Source organism: Crinia signifera, chromosome 4 (genome assembly GCF_055691185.1).
Source record: "Crinia signifera chromosome 4, ASM5569118v1, whole genome shotgun sequence".
NCBI classification, from domain to species: domain Eukaryota; kingdom Metazoa; phylum Chordata; class Amphibia; order Anura; family Myobatrachidae; genus Crinia; species Crinia signifera.
The window spans coordinates 292,398,991-292,413,793 of NC_139220.1; the positions used below are offsets into that span (position 1 = coordinate 292,398,991).

At 45.8% G+C, this 14,803-nt stretch overlaps 7 protein-coding genes across 7 annotated transcripts; 3 read left to right on the plus strand and 4 right to left on the minus strand.

The window, feature by feature from the left end:
• Positions 1-1,670: 1,670 nt before the first annotated feature.
• Positions 1,671-2,063, plus strand: LOC146073205 (histone H2A type 1). Its single transcript, XM_083180390.1, has one exon. It carries the CDS (start codon positions 1,671-1,673, stop codon positions 2,061-2,063), a length of 393 nt encoding a protein of 130 aa, XP_083036516.1.
• An 891-nt stretch (positions 2,064-2,954) lies between these two features.
• LOC146072766 (histone H3) lies at positions 2,955-3,365 on the minus strand. The gene has a single exon (XM_083179958.1). The coding sequence runs from the start codon at positions 3,363-3,365 to the stop codon at positions 2,955-2,957; it is 411 nt and encodes a 136-aa protein (XP_083036084.1).
• A 1,667-nt stretch (positions 3,366-5,032) lies between these two features.
• Positions 5,033-5,344, minus strand: LOC146073206 (histone H4). The gene has a single exon (XM_083180391.1). The coding sequence runs from the start codon at positions 5,342-5,344 to the stop codon at positions 5,033-5,035; it is 312 nt and encodes a 103-aa protein (XP_083036517.1).
• A 2,769-nt stretch (positions 5,345-8,113) lies between these two features.
• LOC146072768 (histone H1.01-like) lies at positions 8,114-8,779 on the plus strand. The gene has a single exon (XM_083179960.1). The coding sequence runs from the start codon at positions 8,114-8,116 to the stop codon at positions 8,777-8,779; it is 666 nt and encodes a 221-aa protein (XP_083036086.1).
• A 1,689-nt stretch (positions 8,780-10,468) lies between these two features.
• LOC146073207 (histone H2A type 1) lies at positions 10,469-10,861 on the plus strand. Its single transcript, XM_083180392.1, has one exon. The coding sequence runs from the start codon at positions 10,469-10,471 to the stop codon at positions 10,859-10,861; it is 393 nt and encodes a 130-aa protein (XP_083036518.1).
• An 891-nt stretch (positions 10,862-11,752) lies between these two features.
• LOC146072767 (histone H3) lies at positions 11,753-12,163 on the minus strand. The gene has a single exon (XM_083179959.1). The coding sequence runs from the start codon at positions 12,161-12,163 to the stop codon at positions 11,753-11,755; it is 411 nt and encodes a 136-aa protein (XP_083036085.1).
• A 1,654-nt stretch (positions 12,164-13,817) lies between these two features.
• Positions 13,818-14,129, minus strand: LOC146073208 (histone H4). The gene has a single exon (XM_083180393.1). The coding sequence runs from the start codon at positions 14,127-14,129 to the stop codon at positions 13,818-13,820; it is 312 nt and encodes a 103-aa protein (XP_083036519.1).
• Positions 14,130-14,803: the final 674 nt, after the last annotated feature.

The window sequence follows — 14,803 nt, forward strand, 5'->3', positions numbered from 1 at the left end:
GCTCCCTTGTTATCCCCCAAAGGCTCTTTTCAGAGCCACCCACCCTCTCTCGGCAGAGCTGTAGGCTATTCATTGTGCTTTGTGAAGGAACCGATTATCCGGAGATATAGTAAAATCGGCAAGTCTCAATGGGCATGCCTTGCACGGGGGACACTTCCTGAGTTGGAAATGTAACATAAAAAGAGCGTGATAAAGTAATGACCCATCCGGGACACTGCTTCTCATTGTGTATGTGTGTTACTGTAGGGAACTGGGAGCCTAAGAAGCAGGGTTTCTGTGACTACCTATACATTAATTCAGCGTAACGGAACCCGATGTCCTAGTAGAATAGAGCTGCGGTAATACTGGAGATGGCATCCCTGTATTGCATGAACAGTGAGATGGAACACATATCTAGGAAAACGTCGATCCTTTACCAAATGTGTTCATCTGAGATCCGGATGTGATGTTAAAGTAACCAAATGCTACAATGTAATGACTTTGCAACATTTTTATCCAACCTCATTTTCTAGGTATGCAGCAACTGCAAGGGAAATATCCCAGCTCTAAGGATTGCTTGTTTTAAGCATCAGGCACATCCGTGATATAAGGGACATAATGATCCTGTCCTACATTTGGTACTAGATTTACAAGCCCTGCAAAAGGAAACCTATAACGCGGAGAAGCAGAATAGAAATGCTTCTTCGTGATACAGTGGATACATTAATAGATACACGATAGCTAAAGGGATTTTCAGAGCAGCTAGTAACTTTATATCTGACTGCATTGTACACTCATCCCGGCATAAGGAGCAAAATATATAGATAAAGACAAACAATCAGGATCCAGACCATGTCTATATATAGCCCTAAACTCGCAGCAGTCAGGACATATTAAAAACAGTTACAGCTCGATTAGAGAGGAGGTGGGTGGCTCTTAGAAGAGCCTTTGTGTTGGTGCGGGTGGAAGGGGAAATTACTTGGCGCTGGTGTACTTGGTGACGGCCTTGGTGCCCTCGGACACGGCGTGCTTGGCCAGCTCTCCTGGCAGCAGCAGGCGTACGGCGGTCTGGATCTCCCTGGAGGTGATGGTGGATCGCTTGTTGTAGTGAGCCAGGCGGGAAGCTTCCCCAGCAATGCGCTCAAAGATATCATTAACGAAGGAGTTCATGATGCCCATAGCCTTGGAGGAGATGCCGGTGTCAGGGTGCACCTGCTTCAGCACCTTGTACACATAAATGGCGTAACTCTCCTTCCTGGTCTTTCTGCGCTTCTTCCCATCTTTCTTCTGGGTCTTGGTCACGGCTTTTTTAGAGCCTTTCTTGGGCGCCGGAGCAGACTTGGCTGGATCAGGCATGGTAAATAATCGCCTCTCAGAGCAGATAGAAAATTCTGTCCTGTGTCTGGAGAGAGCGGCTCTATTTATAGGCAGCTTATGCAAACGAGTCTTCCCCGCTGCTGGTAACACTATTGGCTAGAAGAGATGTAGGCGAAACCCCGCCCGCCATTTGCAGATTGGTCTAGTTTCACAGTCACCAATGCAGATCAGGTTCCAGCACAGACCAATCACAGAGCAAGAACTGGACCCTAATGAGTGTGTATATAAGAGGAGGCGCTGTCTCGTGTGCACAGTATTTAGAGTTCGCTCTGTTTCCTTTTCGTTTAAACTTGTCCACTGAAGATCTTAGCAGCATGTCTGGCAGAGGGAAACAAGGCGGCAAGACCCGGGCTAAGGCCAAGACTCGCTCATCTCGGGCCGGTCTCCAATTTCCAGTTGGTCGCGTTCACCGTCTGCTGAGGAAGGGAAACTATGCGGAGCGTGTGGGTGCCGGTGCCCCGGTCTATCTGGCCGCGGTGCTGGAGTATCTGACGGCTGAGATTCTGGAGCTTGCCGGTAACGCTGCCCGCGACAACAAGAAGACCCGCATTATCCCCCGCCACCTGCAGCTGGCTGTACGCAACGATGAAGAGCTTAACAAGCTGTTGGGTGGAGTGACCATCGCCCAAGGAGGTGTACTGCCCAATATCCAGGCCGTGCTGCTGCCCAAGAAGACCGAGAGCCACAAACCGGCCAAGAGCAAGTAATGTGCTGGCAACTGTCTCCCACCACAGATCCCTTGTCCCTGAAACACCACAAAGGCTCTTCTCAGAGCCACCCACGTCTTCCCATGAGAGCTGTGGATACTACCACTGTTTCTATTGTAGCGTTATCTGGCTAAGCAGCGCTCTTATGATCACATTCCATTCATGCACACGATCGTTCAGCAGCATTGTACACATGTACTAGTAGCCTGAACTGTCATAAAGTCCAACTTCTCACACTTTGGGAGCGCTGGTCTAAATAGATGCTCCCTCTGTACACTGCAAATGAGCTCCCTAGAGGAGTGCAAAGCTGAGCGCTGCAAGTCCACTTTGCACCCTCTCTTTACACTAATAAGCTGGTCCTTCCTAGCGAAGCTCGGCTGTGTGTGCGAGCAAGTGTTTTAGTGCGCTCGGCTCAATAGCAGACCTATATGCTGAAAGAGAAACCACTTTATATGGAAATGTCGTAAGAACAATGTTCCCACAATGAACTAGTCCCTGAAATAGACATATTTCTGATACATGTATTTATTTACAGTTTCTTATATAGCGCAGCAGATTCCGTTGCGCTTTACAATAGTAGACAGTGATAAGACAAACTGGGTAACAACAGACAAACTTGGAGGTAGGAGGGCAATGCTGCAAGCTTACAATCTATAGGGATACATAACGATCCTTTGATGAATTGGGGTCTTACTCATCCCAAAATAAGGGTCAACCGAACAAATGTGAGTAGTTACTTGAAGCTATTCTAGGTGAGGAGCAGAGCGGAGAATTCACCAGCATCCTGTTGCTCGGACATTAATACGTCGTTTATGCTTTAGCTCGTTTAGAACGATTTGGTGGCTCTGAAAAGAGCCTTTGTGGTGTTCTCTGTACACGAGTGCTGAGCATCTATGCCCTCTCCCCTCGGATCCTGCGGGCCAGCTGGATGTCTTTGGGCATGATGGTCACCCTCTTGGCGTGGATAGCGCACAGGTTGGTGTCCTCGAAGAGCCCCACCAGGTAAGCCTCGCTGGCCTCTTGCAGGGCCATGACGGCAGAGCTCTGGAAGCGCAGGTCGGTCTTGAAGTCCTGGGCGATCTCACGCACCAGGCGCTGGAAGGGCAACTTGCGGATCAGCAGCTCTGTGGATTTCTGGTAGCGACGGATCTCTCGGAGGGCAACAGTACCTGGCCTGTAACGATGAGGCTTCTTCACGCCGCCGGTAGCTGGGGCGCTCTTCCGGGCAGCCTTGGTTGCAAGCTGTTTGCGGGGAGCTTTCCCGCCAGTGGACTTACGCGCTGTCTGCTTGGTCCTGGCCATGTTTCACAACAAAAAAACTCTGATGCTGCTGCACAATTAGACTGGAAAAGTGTCTGTAAGACTCGTTTTACACTCCCATTTATACAGAGTGCTGCACACTGATTGGAAGATATGTCTCGTCCACCGATTGGTTTACTATAACCGTTTGGAATTTTCAAATATCCCGCCATTTTCATCTTACAATGTGCCACGTTATAGGATGAAATTATCAGAATACGGATAGATAGATAGATAGATAGATAGATAGATAGATAGATAGATAGATAGATAGATAGATAGATAGATAGATAGATAGATAGAACAAACCACATTAGCCTGATATATATATATATATATATATATATATATATATATATATATATATATATATATATATATATATATATATATATATCTTTCTTTTCAGCTAGGGTGAGCAGGGAATCAAACAGTCAGTTTACTTCTAGATCTCCCGTTCATACGTCTACATCGTCTTTACAGGATCACATCTGCAACTATACAAGTTTCATGTATTTCGACGTGATTAGGTCTATTGTGTAATGTTATGATGGCCAATATGTCGGGCAAAATGAAGAGCTATTTTATCTCTATTCGGAGTCTAAATTTTCGTTTTCAGTATCCTAGAGTATAGTAGATACCTCTTCAGATACAGGAGGCTTTATAGTGTCATTTAAGAGAACATGGAACAAAGAGATGGGAGCAACCAAACAAAAAAGTTATGAATAAAACATAACTCTACAGCGACTGGCAAAGTGTAATGCCCCAGAGGGCCTGGCGGCGTGGTTTTACCAGGGCTTGTCCCCGCTGGCAAGTCTGCTCTGCAGGCGACGGCAATTTCTTAGAGCTAGTGCCAGGTGAGCTAGTGTCCAGCGGCAGCAGCACAGTGACAGTGTGGACAGCAGCGCCCTCCGCGCAAGCCTGACTAGTTCCTTCACCGTGAGGCTGGAGAGCTGGATCAGCCTCCCCTCATTTCCCACAGCTACTAGATATGACCCTTTACTACCGACTTGTTTTCTGCCTGGGTGACACCATGATGCCTTATACAGGAGCCGGCAACAAAATAACACTTTGGGATTGACATCAATTAATAACAAAACAAAGACTGCACCTTCTAATTCCCTGATTGCATTATATTAATAGAACATTCCTAATACCAATTCGTTTTACGGCTATTTAAAAGGTGGGTCATCTTTGTATTGGACAGAAGTTCATTTTGAAATGTTCATCGGTGTTTTTAAAAGATATTTTCAGCTATTGAGATACAACGAAATATAATCAATATTGTTTTGATAGAAAGATTAAGGACGTGTCTGCGCCCAGCACTGGGTTCCTTTAGTCATTTTACAGTGGAGATTCCCTTAGGGTTCTCCCATTAGACGGCCACACATCCCCCCCTAGTATTCTAACTATGTGAGCTTAATATATACCAGCGCCCCGTTTACGCTTGAATTATTCGCTTTATGCACCCCACTATAGCTGGGTTTCGTTACACAGAATTACTTGTGGTCACCAATTTACCCTGCCCAAAACAAAGCACACTCCCCGGTGTGGAGTCGGGACACTGTCCCGAGCAGCAATGTAGTGATATTAGCTCTTTTCTAGAATAGATGGGTGGCCCTGAGAAGGACCTTTGTGTGGGTGTGGATATTAGATTGCGCCTCAATAGTTTAACCCCCGAATCCATAGAGTGTGCGGCCCTGGCGCTTGAGAGCATAGACCACGTCCATAGCGGTGACAGTCTTCCTCTTGGCGTGCTCAGTGTAGGTGACGGCGTCCCGGATCACGTTCTCCAGGAAGACCTTCAGAACCCCACGGGTCTCCTCATAGATAAGTCCGGAGATGCGCTTCACACCTCCTCGCCGGGCAAGGCGGCGGATGGCAGGCTTGGTGATCCCCTGGATGTTATCTCGCAACACCTTCCTGTGGCGCTTGGCGCCTCCTTTCCCAAGCCCCTTACCACCTTTGCCTCTGCCAGACATAATGCTTCCTGATGTATGCTAGATACAAAGAGAAAATGTGTGTGCTGTTGCTGCGGTATTGGCATTTTCTTATACTGTGAAAGCGGACCTAGGAGGAAACTGCATGGCTATGAGGGCGGAGTCATCACTAACCCTCCCACATTCGGATCATTGGGTGAACATGCTGAAATGGGGAGACACAAATATCACTTTTAGCCCAACGCTACTGCTGCAAATGTTGGTCTCTTCTACAGGAACTCATCCTGTATACATGCAGTGATTAACTAGCAGATTGTATGTGTCTAATGATATTCGTTTTCCCCACGTCCAATGCTTAGTTGCACGGTGAGAGAAACCAGTAGCAAAATGAAATAAATCTAAATGGCACGTTATTAGTCGTTATTAGTATTTAGTATTGCATTTATTTGCCTAAAACCATCTCTCTTTCTCAATCCATGTCTCTCCCTGACACCTTCTGTTTCTACTCCTTTCTCTCCCGGGTACCCTCTCTCACCTTTAGCTCTCCCTGGCAACCTCTTCTCACTCCTTATATCTACCTGATATCCTGTCTCAGTCTCATCCTCTCTCATTCTCTCTCTCATTCTCTCTCTTTCTCATTCTCTCTCTCTCTCATTCTCTCTCTCTCTCATTCTCTCTCTCATTCTTCCATTTGCTCTCTCATTATCTCTCTCATTCTTTCATTATCTCTCTCTCTCATTCTCTATCTCTCTCTCATTATTTCATTCTCCATCTCTCTCATTCACTCATTCTATCTCTCTTTCATTCTCTCTCTCTCTCATTCTTTCATTCAGTGTCTGATCTGAAATACACACACACATACTTGTTAATTTGAAAAATGTATACCATGTGTTAAAGATTATTATCATGCCCATGGCTCTTGAAAAGGAGTGCAGGTGGAAAAGTGTTTGGAACTACATGGTCTCAGATGGCAAAGCTTGGGGCCACCGTTCTTTTGCTCTTAAAATGCCATATCCATTAAGTACCCGTCAATTCTAAATATGTATAGTTTTGTTGTGTTTTTTTTAGCAGCGAATGGGATGTTAGCATATGACTGAAATGGGAGGCAGTTGTTCTCTTGCGTATACAAAGGTAGCGGATGATAGACCAGCGCCAGAACATTGACACCAGTCATTATGAAATAACACAATCTTTACAACCCAAACTCCAAATTTAGCGTTACCATTGTCACATGAGTTAGGCTGGTGGCGTGGATTGGGACAGGGTAAGGGAGGGAGAGGCTGCAAAATTTGAAAATACGGTGCGGTTGATTGGAGTTGTAGGCCACAGAGAGGGAGGGTTAATTGGAGGGAGTACAGAAAGTTAGTATACTTACGCTGGTACTGGGGCCTTTGAGATGATTGACTTCGTGCTTTTGCCACCAGTATTATCAGTGCTAAGGTCCCATTACTAAACCGGTAGAAACGTTGAAATACATCAATGTAAAAAAATAAAAATAAAAATAACTATACACAGAATGTAGTATGTATATGTATATATATATATATATATATATATATATATATATATATATATATATATATATATATATATATATATATGTTTCTATTTATAATTTAATTATTAAGTCATTAAACATACATTTATATGGCAAGCATCAGTTGTCATATTGTGAGTGGCATTAGAATTGAAATTCAGCAGAAACAAATCTCCAGGCAGTGCTTGACCATTTGATACTAAAAGGATACAATAAAAAGTTGTATGCAACTGTTGCTATTCTATTGAAACATTGATGGATACAATCTTAGCAAAGAATCAAGTTAGACCACAAGCTAGACCTCATTGTTTCTGAGAATGAACTTTAAAGGTTTTCTCAGTGGAAATGTCAATCAGATTAGGTACATACAGATATATAGATAGATAGATAGATAGATATTTAATTTAGCAGAATTTGACTTGCTTGAAATTACGTTACTAAATTTGCACTTATCTTACTCTTGTAATAAGGGGGTGGGGTGACAAGAATATATGTATTTTATAGGAATACAGCAGATATATTAAAATATCAATGCACTTTTTGAGACTTGGTGTGATCTTGTGATGTGAATGAATTGATCTTAATTTAATATAAGGTACCATTGTATTCTTTACATGGGTGCTTATTTATAAGGCACCCCTGTATTTTGCACTTATCCTAGGTCTCTAATCTAAGTAGTGCCACAAAGACAGTAGGCATTTAACTCGAGATTGTAACATTATTGGACTTCATGTTACATTGATTGGTATTCAACAGTGTTTGGAACACGAGGGGGTTTTGCATAAATCCTTTTTTTTTTTTTTCCAAACTCAGCAAAAAAACATAATAAGAGCTGATTACCTGGACGTTAATCAAATTTTATCAAGCAAAAGGAGAGATTGGGAACATGCTGGGATGATCCAGCCTGGTTCTTGTGAGCTGCCAGTGACTGTGCCTGTTCGGCTTTTCAACTACAAGGCTAGCAACGGTCATACAGGGTTAGGGGAAACCGTGAAGTAGTGGTGTGGTGCTGAGAAGCAGTTCTCTGTCCATCTCATACCTTATTAAAGACTATTTTTCTACACTAGGGAAACACAAGATGTGAGAGCAGTTTGTCCCTTACACTCAGACTTGGAAAGGTTTTACACGTCTGATTATTCGGCCAATGAAGACACAGGACGCTTAACTCCTAGCAGCCAATCACAATACAGCTGCAGTGTATATAAAGTACCCGGGACAGTTGCGCTTGTTTTTACTACTACTGCTGTATTTGTTATTCAGAACAGCTCATTGGAATGGCAGAAACTGCACCCGCCGCCGCTGTCCCTCCAGCAGAGGGCGCAGCCAAGAAGAAGAGGCAGCCGAAGAAAGCTGCTGGAGGAGTTAAGAAAAGCGCCAAGTCTTCTGGACCCAGCGTCTCCGAGCTGATCGTAAAAGCCGTGACAGCCTCTAAGGAGCGCAGTGGGGTTTCTCTTGCTGCCCTGAAGAAGGCTCTGGCTGCCGGAGGCTACGATGTGGAGAAGAACAACACCCGCGTCAAACTGGGTGTGAAAAGCTTGGTGACCAAAGGAACTCTCACCCAGGTGAAAGGCACCGGCGCTTCCGGCTCCTTCAAGCTCAATAAGAAGCAGGCGGAGAGCAAGAAGGTCGCCCAGAAGTCTCTGAAGCCCAAGAAACCTGCCGCAAAGAAAGTGGCCAAATCACCGAAAAAGCCCAAGAAAGCTCCGAGTGCAGCCAAGAGCCCGAAGAAGGTGAAGAAACCCACAAAAGCGGCTGTTGCCAAAAGCCCAAAGAAGCCTAAAGCGGTGAAGCCGAAGAAGGCGGCCGCCAAGAGTCCGGCCAAGAAGGCGGCAAAGCCCAAAGCTGCCAAGAGTCCGTCTAAGAAGGCGGCGAAGCCCAAAGCCGCAAAAAGCCCGGCCAAGAAGGCAGCAAAGCCCAAGAAAGCTGCGGCAAAGAAGTGAGGGAAGAGCCGCCGCATCCTCGCTCCCTTGTTATCCCCCAAAGGCTCTTTTCAGAGCCACCCACCCTCTCTCGGCAGAGCTGTAGGCTATTCATTGTGCTTTGTGAAGGAACCGATTATCCGGAGATATAGTAAAATCGGCAAGTCTCAATGGGCATGCCTTGCACGGGGGACACTTCCTGAGTTGGAAATGTAACATAAAAAGAGCGTGATAAAGTAATGACCCATCCGGGACACTGCTTCTCATTGTGTATGTGTGTTACTGTAGGGAACTGGGAGCCTAAGAAGCAGGGTTTCTGTGACTACCTATACATTAATTCAGCGTAACGGAACCCGATGTCCTAGTAGAATAGAGCTGCGGTAATACTGGAGATGGCATCCCTGTATTGCATGAACAGTGAGATGGAACACATATCTAGGAAAACGTCGATCCTTTACCAAATGTGTTCATCTGAGATCCGGATGTGATGTTAAAGTAACCAAATGCTACAATGTAATGACTTTGCAACATTTTTATCCAACCTCATTTTCTAGGTATGCAGCAACTGCAAGGGAAATATCCCAGCTCTAAGGATTGCTTGTTTTAAGCATCAGGCACATCCGTGATATAAGGGACATAATGATCCTGTCCTACATTTGGTACTAGATTTACAAGCCCTGCAAAAGGAAACCTATAACGCGGAGAAGCAGAATAGAAATGCTTCTTCGTGATACAGTGGATACATTAATAGATACACGATAGCTAAAGGGATTTTCAGAGCAGCTAGTAACTTTATATCTGACTGCATTGTACACATCCCGGCATAAGGAGCAAAATATATAGATAAAGACAAACAATCAGGATCCAGACCATATCTATATATAGCCCTAAACTCGCAGCAGTCAGGACATATTAAAAACAGTTACAGCTCGATTAGAGAGGAGGTGGGTGGCTCTTAGAAGAGCCTTTGTGTTGGTGCGGGTGGAAGGGGAAATTACTTGGCGCTGGTGTACTTGGTGACGGCCTTGGTGCCCTCGGACACGGCGTGCTTGGCCAGCTCTCCTGGCAGCAGCAGGCGTACGGCGGTCTGGATCTCCCTGGAGGTGATGGTGGATCGCTTGTTGTAGTGAGCCAGGCGGGAAGCTTCCCCAGCAATGCGCTCAAAGATATCATTAACGAAGGAGTTCATGATGCCCATAGCCTTGGAGGAGATGCCGGTGTCAGGGTGCACCTGCTTCAGCACCTTGTACACATAAATGGCGTAACTCTCCTTCCTGGTCTTTCTGCGCTTCTTCCCATCTTTCTTCTGGGTCTTGGTCACGGCTTTTTTAGAGCCTTTCTTGGGCGCCGGAGCAGACTTGGCTGGATCAGGCATGGTAAATAATCGCCTCTCAGAGCAGATAGAAAATTCTGTCCTGTGTCTGGAGAGAGCGGCTCTATTTATAGGCAGCTTATGCAAACGAGTCTTCCCCGCTGCTGGTAACACTATTGGCTAGAAGAGATGTAGGCGAAACCCCGCCCGCCATTTGCAGATTGGTCTAGTTTCACAGTCACCAATGCAGATCAGGTTCCAGCACAGACCAATCACAGAGCAAGAACTGGACCCTAATGCGTGTGTATATAAGAGGAGGCGCTGTCTCGTGTGCACAGTATTTAGAGTTCGCTCTGTTTCCTTTTCGTTTAAACTTGTCCACTGAAGATCTTAGCAGCATGTCTGGCAGAGGGAAACAAGGCGGCAAGACCCGGGCTAAGGCCAAGACTCGCTCATCTCGGGCCGGTCTCCAATTTCCAGTTGGTCGCGTTCACCGTCTGCTGAGGAAGGGAAACTATGCGGAGCGTGTGGGTGCCGGTGCCCCGGTCTATCTGGCCGCGGTGCTGGAGTATCTGACGGCTGAGATTCTGGAGCTTGCCGGTAACGCTGCCCGCGACAACAAGAAGACCCGCATTATCCCCCGCCACCTGCAGCTGGCTGTACGCAACGATGAAGAGCTTAACAAGCTGTTGGGTGGAGTGACCATCGCCCAAGGAGGTGTACTGCCCAATATCCAGGCCGTGCTGCTGCCCAAGAAGACCGAGAGCCACAAACCGGCCAAGAGCAAGTAATGTGCTGGCAACTGTCTCCCACCACAGATCCCTTGTCCCTGAAACACCACAAAGGCTCTTCTCAGAGCCACCCACGTCTTCCCATGAGAGCTGTGGATACTACCACTGTTTCTATTGTAGCGTTATCTGGCTAAGCAGCGCTCTTATGATCACATTCCATTCATGCACACGATCGTTCAGCAGCATTGTACACATGTACTAGTAGCCTGAACTGTCATAAAGTCCAACTTCTCACACTTTGGGAGCGCTGGTCTAAATAGATGCTCCCTCTGTACACTGCAAATGAGCTCCCTAGAGGAGTGCAAAGCTGAGCGCTGCAAGTCCACTTTGCACCCTCTCTTTACACTAATAAGCTGGTCCTTCCTAGCGAAGCTCGGCTGTGTGTGCGAGCAAGTGTTTTAGTGCGCTCGGCTCAATAGCAGACCTATATGCTGAAAGAGAAACCACTTTATATGGAAATGTCGTAAGAACAATGTTCCCACAATGAACTAGTCCCTGAAATAGACATATTTCTGATACATGTATTTATTTACAGTTTCTTATATAGCGCAGCAGATTCCGTTGCGCTTTACAATAGTAGACAGTGATAAGACAAACTGGGTAACAACAGACAAACTTGGAGGTAGGAGGGCAATGCTGCAAGCTTACAATCTATAGGGATACATAACGATCCTTTGATGAATTGGGGTCTTACTCATCCCAAAATAAGGGTCAACCGAACAAATGTGAGTAGTTACTTGAAGCTATTCTAGGTGAGGAGCAGAGCGGAGAATTCACCAGCATCCTGTTGCTCGGACATTAATACGTCGTTTATGCTTTAGCTCGTTTAGAACGATTTGGTGGCTCTGAAAAGAGCCTTTGTGGTGTTCTCTGTACACGAGTGCTGAGCATCTATGCCCTCTCCCCTCGGATCCTGCGGGCCAGCTGGATGTCTTTGGGCATGATGGTCACCCTCTTGGCGTGGATAGCGCACAGGTTGGTGTCCTCGAAGAGCCCCACCAGGTAAGCCTCGCTGGCCTCTTGCAGGGCCATGACGGCAGAGCTCTGGAAGCGCAGGTCGGTCTTGAAGTCCTGGGCGATCTCACGCACCAGGCGCTGGAAGGGCAACTTGCGGATCAGCAGCTCTGTGGATTTCTGGTAGCGACGGATCTCTCGGAGGGCAACAGTACCTGGCCTGTAACGATGAGGCTTCTTCACGCCGCCGGTAGCTGGGGCGCTCTTCCGGGCAGCCTTGGTTGCAAGCTGTTTGCGGGGAGCTTTCCCGCCAGTGGACTTACGCGCTGTCTGCTTGGTCCTGGCCATGTTTCACAACAAAGAAACTCTGATGCTGCTGCACAATTAGACTGGAAAAGTGTCTGTAAGACTCGTTTTACACTCCCATTTATACAGAGTGCTGCACACTGATTGGAAGATATGTCTCGTCCACCGATTGGTTTACTATAACCGTTTGGAATTTTCAAATATCCCGCCATTTTCATCTTACAATGTGCCACGTTATAGGATGAAATTATCAGAATACGGATAGATAGATAGATAGATAGATAGATAGATAGATAGATAGATAGATAGATAGATAGATAGATAGATAGATAGATAGATAGAACAAACCACATTAGCCTGATATATATATATATATATATATATATATATATATATATATATATATATATATATATATATATTCTTTCTTTTCAGCTAGGGTGAGCAGGGAATCAAACAGTCAGTTTACTTCTAGATCTCCCGTTCATACGTCTACATCGTCTTTACAGGATCACATCTGCAACTATACAAGTTTCATGTATTTCGACGTGATTAGGTCTATTGTGTAATGTTATGATGGCCAATATGTCGGGCAAAATGAAGAGCTATTTTATCTCTATTCGGAGTCTAAATTTTCGTTTTCAGTATCCTAGAGTATAGTAGATACCTCTTCAGATACAGGAGGCTTTATAGTGTCATTTAAGAGAACATGGAACAAAGAGATGGGAGCAACCAAACAAAAAAGTTATGAATAAAACATAACTCTACAGCGACTGGCAAAGTGTAATGCCCCAGAGGGCCTGGCGGCGTGGTTTTACCAGGGCTTGTCCCCGCTGGCAAGTCTGCTCTGCAGGCGACGGCAATTTCTTAGAGCTAGTGCCAGGTGAGCTAGTGTCCAGCGGCAGCAGCACAGTGACAGTGTGGACAGCAGCGCCCTCCGCGCAAGCCTGACTAGTTCCTTCACCGTGAGGCTGGAGAGCTGGATCAGCCTCCCCTCATTTCCCACAGCTACTAGATATGACCCTTTACTACCGACTTGTTTTCTGCCTGGGTGACACCATGATGCCTTATACAGGAGCCGGCAACAAAATAACACTTTGGGATTGACATCAATTAATAACAAAACAAAGACTGCACCTTCTAATTCCCTGATTGCATTATATTAATAGAACATTCCTAATACCAATTCGTTTTACGGCTATTTAAAAGGTGGGTCATCTTTGTATTGGACAGAAGTTCATTTTGAAATGTTCATCGGTGTTTTTAAAAGATATTTTCAGCTATTGAGATACAACGAAATATAATCAATATTGTTTTGATAGAAAGATTAAGGACGTGTCTGCGCCCAGCACTGGGTTCCTTTAGTCATTTTACAGTGGAGATTCCCTTAGGGTTCTCCCATTAGACGGCCACACATCCCCCCCTAGTATTCTAACTATGTGAGCTTAATATATACCAGCGCCCCGTTTACGCTTGAATTATTCGCTTTATGCACCCCACTATAGCTGGGTTTCGTTACACAGAATTACTTGTGGTCACCAATTTACCCTGCCCCAAACAAAGCACACTCCCCGGTGTGGAGTCGGGACACTGTCCCGAGCAGCAATGTAGTGATATTAGCTCTTTTCTAGAATAGATGGGTGGCCCTGAGAAGGACCTTTGTGTGGGTGTGGATATTAGATTGCGCCTCAATAGTTTAACCCCCGAATCCATAGAGTGTGCGGCCCTGGCGCTTGAGAGCATAGACCACGTCCATAGCGGTGACAGTCTTCCTCTTGGCGTGCTCAGTGTAGGTGACGGCGTCCCGGATCACGTTCTCCAGGAAGACCTTCAGAACCCCACGGGTCTCCTCATAGATAAGTCCGGAGATGCGCTTCACACCTCCTCGCCGGGCAAGGCGGCGGATGGCAGGCTTGGTGATCCCCTGGATGTTATCTCGCAACACCTTCCTGTGGCGCTTGGCGCCTCCTTTCCCAAGCCCCTTACCACCTTTGCCTCTGCCAGACATAATGCTTCCTGATGTATGCTAGATACAAAGAGAAAATGTGTGTGCTGTTGCTGCGGTATTGGCATTTTCTTATACTGTGAAAGCGGACCTAGGAGGAAACTGCATGGCTATGAGGGCGGAGTCATCACTAACCCTCCCACATTCGGATCATTGGGTGAACATGCTGAAATGGGGAGACACAAATATCACTTTTAGCCCAACGCTACTGCTGCAAATGTTGGTCTCTTCTACAGGAACTCATCCTGTATACATGCAGTGATTAACTAGCAGATTGTATGTGTCTAATGATATTCGTTTTCCCCACGTCCAATGCTTAGTTGCACGGTGAGAGAAACCAGTAGCAAAATGAAATAAATCTAAATGGCACGTTATTAGTCGTTATTAGTATTTAGTATTGCATTTATTTGCCTAAAACCATCTCTCTTTCTCAATCCATGTCTCTCCCTGACACCTTCTGTTTCTACTCCTTTCTCTCCCGGGTACCCTCTCTCACCTTTAGCTCTCCCTGGCAACCTCTTCTCACTCCTTATATCTACCTGATATCCTGTCTCAGTCTCATCCTCTCTCATATTCTCTCTCTTTCTCATTCTCTCTCTCTCTCTCATTCTCTCTCTCTCTCATTCTCTCTCTCATTCTTCCATTTGCTCTCTCATTATCTCTCTCATTCTTTCATT

What these genes read in the sequence shown, in the direction of transcription:
- LOC146073205 (XM_083180390.1), top strand. Translation starts at nt 1,671, where the DNA reads ATGTCTGGCAGAGGGAAACAAGGCGGCAAGACCCGGGCTAAGGCCAAG.
- LOC146072766 (XM_083179958.1), bottom strand. Translation starts at nt 3,365, where the DNA reads ATGGCCAGGACCAAGCAGACAGCGCGTAAGTCCACTGGCGGGAAAGCT.
- LOC146073206 (XM_083180391.1), bottom strand. Translation starts at nt 5,344, where the DNA reads ATGTCTGGCAGAGGCAAAGGTGGTAAGGGGCTTGGGAAAGGAGGCGCC.
- LOC146072768 (XM_083179960.1), top strand. Translation starts at nt 8,114, where the DNA reads ATGGCAGAAACTGCACCCGCCGCCGCTGTCCCTCCAGCAGAGGGCGCA.
- LOC146073207 (XM_083180392.1), top strand. Translation starts at nt 10,469, where the DNA reads ATGTCTGGCAGAGGGAAACAAGGCGGCAAGACCCGGGCTAAGGCCAAG.
- LOC146072767 (XM_083179959.1), bottom strand. Translation starts at nt 12,163, where the DNA reads ATGGCCAGGACCAAGCAGACAGCGCGTAAGTCCACTGGCGGGAAAGCT.
- LOC146073208 (XM_083180393.1), bottom strand. Translation starts at nt 14,129, where the DNA reads ATGTCTGGCAGAGGCAAAGGTGGTAAGGGGCTTGGGAAAGGAGGCGCC.